Consider the following 7,274-nt stretch of genomic DNA (forward strand, 5'->3'; position numbering starts at 1 on the left):
GTGGCTGACTCTTAACTTTTATAAAGAATATCTCTTTGGATTTGAGACTTTAGTCTTTGCAACTTTACAGATCTTTATGCACCAAGAGCTTGTAACACTTCAAAGAGAAAGGAAAAATTGAAATCAAAAAGGAATCATATGACCCCTTTAAAAATATACTGTCTTTATGTTGTTTCTACATTAATTTGAAGATTGAATGTAAAATTATTGCAATATAAAAATATATTTAAAAACTTTAATGTTAGGCGGGATTAATCCTGATTAATTGCAGAAAAAATGTGCAATTAATTAGTAAATGTTTTAATCAATTGATAGCACTAATATACAGACAGACAGACAGATAGACAGACAGACAGACAGACAGACAGACAGATAGATAGATAGATAGATAGATAGATAGATAACACAAAATAAATTAAATGGAAACTTATTCTACACAATATTTACTCATATTAAACTTAGCAACAAATTGCTTATCCACTGCCAAAGCTGTCAACTGATGCAAGGGGAACTACCACATCTGTTAATTGGCTAAGCGGACACTGCTATTGTCAATAATCTCAAAACGGCCAAGTATCAGATGATTAGCATTCTGAACAATCACAATCCTCATGTGGTTTGGAGGGCAAATAGATAGCAACTCATTAAACAGCTTTATGAGCCAAATACCACAGTGAGTGAAGGGCAAAAGGAAACAGTGCGACATACTCTATTCATCTGAAATCACATTTTCCGCTTGTGTGAAGGAGGGAAGACGTGTGGCAGACATATTTAGACTACAGAACAAGTTTACAGGCTGAGATGTATGTGCTTTTACCTTTGAACGACAAACTGAATGGAAACAAAATCTTAAGATGAGGTTTTTGCTCTTCTTCATGATTTCGGGCGGTATGCTCTCAGTGCTGTGACTAACCGCTTTCACCGCTTGACAATGGCAATTACAAATGCTCTCACACAATGTTTTCCACTTCCAGTCCCACAACTACTATTACTGCTGCTAATGCCACAGCAATTTGCTATTACAGTGTCAATTCAACAACTACAACTATTTCTGTTACCTACTTCAGATCGTGCACGGTGCTGGTGTGACATTACCTGATCTCCTCGTTTAAGGCCGGCCTCTGCAGCTTTGCTGCCTGGCTCCACGCTGTCAATGAAAATGCGAAAGCCCTTCTCTGAACCCCCCAGCAGGGTGAAAGACAAGGGTGCTTCCCTCGAGGGTTTGGTCAGGGTCACCACCCGCAGCTTAGCTTTGGCAGCACATGCTATGTTTAACAGTCTTAGGTGCCCACACATTTTCTGGTTCAAAGAGAGGCATTACATGAGATTTTTGCAGTCGACTCACAAGAAATCGAAGGTTTTATTGCACACAACTGACCTCCCTCTCCAGATTGTATTCGAACTCCTCGAGAAAATGCGTCATTGCGGAGTCACCCTCAAAGTCGTTGAAGTGATTGTTCACCCACAGCAAGACTACCCGTGTAACCTAATGAAATATGACGTTACTAATCATTCATCTCATCGAGCACTGATTGACTTAAGTGCTTGCGTAAGAGTGTCTATGTACCTTGTCCCTGAGGCTGGGGTCATGGAACCACTCCAACAGTTTCTTGCCCACCACCATGCGGCTTGGCAGGAAGGTGCGGTAGGTAAGCAGGAAGTCCTCGATGTAGGTGGGGTCCACCACCGAGTGCTCTTCTACAAGGTGCATGGTAAGACGCTCTGGTGTGCCCTGAAAAAAAAAACAAATATGTTCTTTAAAGGACACCAATGCAGTGCATTTTTTATCCAGTTTCATTGTTGTTGGGCATTTTCCATCAACTCCAATCATCAAGATATTGGAATCGTAAAACGCATTTAATATTCAGTCCATATATGCCTCTACTGTGCTAAGCATATTTTCATGTTTAGGAATCAATAAATGGCTATGTTCAATGCATCCGTGTAAATCAGGGCAAATGCCACATCAATCAAGAGTGCGAGTCAATGTTTCCTATTGAACACAGTTTTTGCAGTGTGTCACATCTCATTGGATTCAATTCAGAATGCAAACTCACAAATAAATAAAATAAAATATTTATTTTTGGCCAAAGTGCCACAAAATAGAGTTGCAATTAAGTATTATATCTTGATGTGAGCTATCTGAGAAATTATTTATGTATAAATTACAATTCTCTAGTTGGGAACTGTATTTTTTGCAACCTGGTCTCATGACAAAAACGTACCTCTGGCAACTTTTTCGCAAGATGCGAAATACGTATAGCCATGTACTTTTCTAAAAGATTTAAAAGAATGTTCGGCATTTTTCCCCAGAAGAGATGAACGTACATACGGTACATTTTATGTGACGTTACTTTTGTAAGTGTCACCGCAGTTCTGACTCTCTGTTGAGTGGCACTATAAGTCTAATGCTCTGTGACGTTTTAAAATATCGAACCATCTGCACTACACCTAAACCTACCTGATAGTATGAACTAAAGCAACTGTGATGTAAAAACGCAATCGCAAGCATGACGTTTTAGCTTGTTTTTCGATTTCTCATCTTTAAGCTCTTTTATAGTGAGTCATGTTTTTAACGGGATTCGTACCCAAGGATTCGGCATCCTAAGTCCAATTCTGTGCCGGCTGAGCTATTGAGCAAGCTTGTTACATCCGGAAAGCGAAACATATGGAGCTGTAATCATAACTGTGTACGGAAACAATTACAAGTGCTCGCTGTTTTATCGCCTCTAGTGTTCATTTCTGTTGGAAAATGCAGTGATATGTACTTATTGGTATAGGTATTTCACATCTTGCAAAAAAGTTCCCAGAGGTACATTTTAGGGTTGTGCCGATAGACGATAGTATCGTCAGAGATATCGCCTGTAGCTGATGCCTTTGACGATAACAAGACGATTATTATTATTATTATTATTATCAGGCTAGTAATACTATCTAATTAATATCAGGGCTTATTTGTTGCATTATATTTATTTTTCCGCGTTTTTACAGTGTTGCGTGTTATAACCAATCACACACAATTATGCTGAGCTTACGAATGCAATGGCCAATCAGAGGCGTTCAGATGAGTCTTTGCTGAAACAGCAGAGTTCTGTTGTTCAGCGCGCGCTAATTGAATTCTGACTCGCGAGTTCTCTCATCATAAACAACAAACTGCAGATGTACCTGCGATGTAAGTATAAGAGATTTATTCATCATACAGTGTAGATTCACTGATTATAACGAGTGTGTTTTTAAAGTGCATAAACTCGTGCTAGACTGAGCTTGTGATGATGTTCTTTGGTAATATAATGTTCTTTGCTCGTTTTCTGTAGCTGCTTTTTAATAACTGAGGAAATGTAAACATTATAATTAGTAACTTACGATGTTTCTATTAATTTGTTATCATGTTAAATACAAATTCAGTCATATTAAAAACATTAGGCTGCTTTTAGTCTTACGCTGGAGATGGTTCACTTTCCGGCAATGAAACTAAGTAAATAAGTAATTAAATAAATTAGCACGATAATATCGTGTATCGGCAATCTCACAGGCTGACGATAGGACGATATGAAAATTGAGCATATCACCCAACACTAGTACATTTTCGTCATGAGACCAGGTAGCTTTTTTGTCACTTTTCTGAACATTTCTTTACCTCTGGGTGTGAAAAACACCAATTTGTCACACTCGTTCTGAGTTGGGTTCTCACCTTGATGACAATGTGTCCTTTTCTGGTGCCTGTGCGGTCAAGCTCACGGTGTTCCTTCACCATCACAATCTCACCCTCCTCTTCCACCTTCTGCATGTTTTTCTCCACTTGGTTAAGGATACAGCAGTAATCTTGCTGTGCTATGCAAACAAACTGACAGAGAGAAAACGAGAGCAAAAGTGAGCAAGCAGACACAAACCTAGAGGGGAAAGTAAATCACTTTTAAGATGCAGCAGTATTTTCAAATGATTTTCCCCATGATAATTACACCAGTGCACTGAAACAGAGACAAGATTTCATTATTGCTAAATTTTTATTAATCACCCCTATTATTCTCATGCTTAATGAATGAGCAGGACCACATCACTTCTGCACTAAATGAGACATTGCAAACAGCTAAAATAGGTTGGGCAGAGATAAGAGATATTCTTCTTCATTTTTTTTATTTGATCAAAAATCTATATAAGAAAATAAAGCCTTACATAATTTGCATTACAATTACAATTACAAGTAAATTAATTTAATGCAAAAATATTTGTATTGCTATTAAAAATATAATTTATATTTCTCAAGTACAATCTGCATAAAGTTTATTGCATCAATACATTTAACTTTCTGGAGATTATTTTATTTTGTTAATACATTTTTTTTTTGGAGGGATATAGTTTTTTTTGTTTTTTTGACATTATAAGATGGTTTTGCAATCTCAGAATGCAATGTCACAATACAAAAATAGGCATAATTTTCTTTACACAATGAAACTATGCAATCAGATACAATGTGAAATTCTTTTTTGGCCGAAAATATGATTTTTTGGCAGATTCTGGAAGGTTGACTCACCTGGCAGTCATCCACCTTGGTCTTCATCACCCCTTTCATGTACTCTTTCTCCATGGTGGGGGACACACCGAAGCTGTTGCCCATGCACAGGATTTCCGTCCTGCCATCTGGGTGCGTCACCTCCACTGAGCCGTTCAGAATCACAGACCACGAGTCCAGCTATAACAAAGGTACAATGACAAGTTAACAGTAACACAAAGGAGGACATACGGTTTATTTTTAATGTTGCATTACAATTTAAATCACTGTCAGTTTGTATTATAAACCTTTGTGGTGAAATACAAAACCTGTGCACAAGGACCTAATTACTTGCTGATTTTTCTTTTTTTTGTTGAGCATTGATAACAGTGGAGAACATGTCATCACATTGAACTGTACAAGCCTCGAGCTCTGTCCTGCTTTCAATTATATGGATGCATTAGGGGGGAAAATGGCTCTTTTTGGCATGTCAATACTGAGATAAGGAGATAAGTGATTCCCGCTGTACCGCGGGCATCTTGTAATCTCAAGATGCTGAATGCTGGCATCCATTCAGATTTAACAGTGCAGAAGCTGAATGGCTGATTGGCTGTGACGAAAGGGAGGCGAGGGATGGCAGTACGTGTAAGCAAAGCCACAGAATCAAGATTAGCATGAGACTGAAGTGAAAGCTGGTGAAAATTTAAAAGTGAATGACATAACTTCGAAAAATAGAGAGGATTAGGGTTAAAGAAAGAACTAAAATGGGATTAGTGTAAAAAGCTAGGCTAACAGCTATCGATGTAGAAAAAATGCATTGTATGTACTATATGTAATAGGTCACCCCATATAGGTTAATGGTTAAACTGTGGCTTCATATAAATGTTAATGCTACTGGCTCATGTCTTGGTAAGTCTGACCAACCTCTTCGCCATCATTAAGGACGACTGTGCCGGCCCGTTCCACCACAGCGAACACCATGACAGCACAAAGCTCCCTCCTGACAGACATGGTCATGTTGGTAAAGGCCGGTAGCTGGTGCATGAACTCCAACAGTTGCTCTGAAGAAACAGGGTGAGAAACAAGAAGTGTAAGTCACATTTAAGACTAAGTGAGATGCATGAGAGTCTTTGAAAGTCTTTCATTGATATTTGTTCTCTCTATCAGATGCAGTTTGTTCTTCCCACATGAAGAACGGAAAAACATTCTTTCCATGGCTATAAAAATAACAGCAACCAAGCATCAAATGCATTATTAATACGAAGCTATTTCTGAGAACCAGCTAATCCTGCTATGCAATATACAGGACATATTATACATGACAAAATCCATTTGCACAGTAACCAAGAATGAAACAGAATATAATTTCTTCAATTATGGACACTTCCCAGGGGTTTTTATTAAAACAAATAGTTTTATTATTATTTATTTATTTATTTTTGTTAAATGGAAGTCAAAATAAAACTGTCATAGAACCATTTATCCTTTGTTTTTGCTACATCCCAAATTTATGTATTTTATATATTAGATTTTATTATTTTACTCTACCAGATGCTCAATTTTCAACAATGAAAATATTAATGCATTTTACAAACCACGATAAACCAAGTTAAATTCGGAAAAAGTAAAACAATGAGTAAAATAAACCACTTTAATATTTAGTAAGTGATTTTTTTCATTAATTGCTCACTTTATCACTTTTTTGCCAAATTACAACTTTCTCTCAGTTGTTGTCATTGAGATAAAATTCAAGACATGCAATGTGGAAAGAAAACCTGAGAAATAATCAATAAAATGCCATTTTCAGCACAGGAAGTTATTAAATACAATACATCATTTGGGATGTGGCAGAAATGACAGAAATACAGACAGAAAAATAAAAATTCTACTCTGCTATATGTATATGTATAAACACTGTTGGACAAAGGCAGCAGGCAAATTAAATAAACTAGTGAGAGTGTGAAAAGTGTGTTTCAATAACATTAAAGGGGTCATATGATGCGATTTCAATTTTTCCTTTCTCTTTGGAGTGTTACAAGCTCTTGGTACATAAAGAAGATCTGTAAAGTTGCAAAGACTAAAGTCTCAAATCCAAAGAGATATTCTTTATAAAAGTTAAGAGTCAGCCACACCTACCTAAAACGGCTCGTTCTAACACGCCCCCACATATCTACCTCACTATGTGGGAAGATTTGCATAACGCCGCCCAAATGTTCACGCAAAGAAAGAAGTTGTTGCTGCCGCCATGTCGTGAAGACGCTGTGTTTTGTTGTGAAAGCGAAACTACTTTGTTTGGTTTTCCAAAAGAGGACGATATCTGCTTCATCATGCCTGGAGCTGATCCGTGCTGGTTGCTGAGGAAATACTACAACTTTGCGCTGTCGATCGCCTGATCGGCTTTCACCGTGGACGAAGCGGAGTCCAGCCCGGAGTCGGCACATGTCCTTACAGACGCTCCTTCATTGAAATCGCCGGCCGCGCCGTTCTCAAGCCCACCCGCCTCTGCTCACTCTAACCCTCCCGCCGTTCCTCACGCTAGCCCCCGGCCTCTGCTCACTGTAGGCCACAGTGTGTGACGCTGTTTCATTGTGAAAGCGAAACTACTTTGTTTGGCCTTCCAAAAATGGACACGACTAGAAATCAGTGGTTAAGTTGTATTTACAACACTGTTCCAGAACACTTCAACCCAAATATTCAGATGTGTGCAGCACATTTTATGGAGGACTGTTTCCTGATCCTGGGAGAGTAGACAACAATGCCGGCTGTTCTGACTCACAGACTGTAA

The 7,274-nt window shown here is 38.2% G+C and overlaps 1 protein-coding gene across 7 annotated transcripts in view; it reads right to left on the minus strand.

The window, feature by feature from the left end:
* The window catches only part of LOC107680625 (rap guanine nucleotide exchange factor 2-like), a 142,817-nt gene that overhangs the window by 25,113 nt on the left and 110,430 nt on the right, over positions 1–7,274 (minus strand). For all 7 annotated transcript variants that reach the window (XM_016476612.1, XM_016476609.1, XM_016476607.1 and 4 more), the window contains 6 exons: positions 5,414–5,550; positions 4,532–4,690; positions 3,692–3,844; positions 1,568–1,732; positions 1,379–1,486; positions 1,096–1,299 (listed from right to left, as the gene is read on the minus strand). In XM_016476612.1, coding sequence (XP_016332098.1) covers positions 1,096–1,299; positions 1,379–1,486; positions 1,568–1,732; positions 3,692–3,844; positions 4,532–4,690; positions 5,414–5,550 — 926 coding nt within the window. The remainder of the gene's footprint in view (positions 1–1,095; positions 1,300–1,378; positions 1,487–1,567; positions 1,733–3,691; positions 3,845–4,531; positions 4,691–5,413; positions 5,551–7,274) is intronic.

This window comes from Sinocyclocheilus anshuiensis, unplaced genomic scaffold, assembly GCF_001515605.1.
Source record: "Sinocyclocheilus anshuiensis isolate Anshui unplaced genomic scaffold, SAMN03320099.WGS_v1.1 scaffold328, whole genome shotgun sequence".
Lineage (NCBI taxonomy): Eukaryota > Metazoa > Chordata > Actinopteri > Cypriniformes > Cyprinidae > Sinocyclocheilus > Sinocyclocheilus anshuiensis.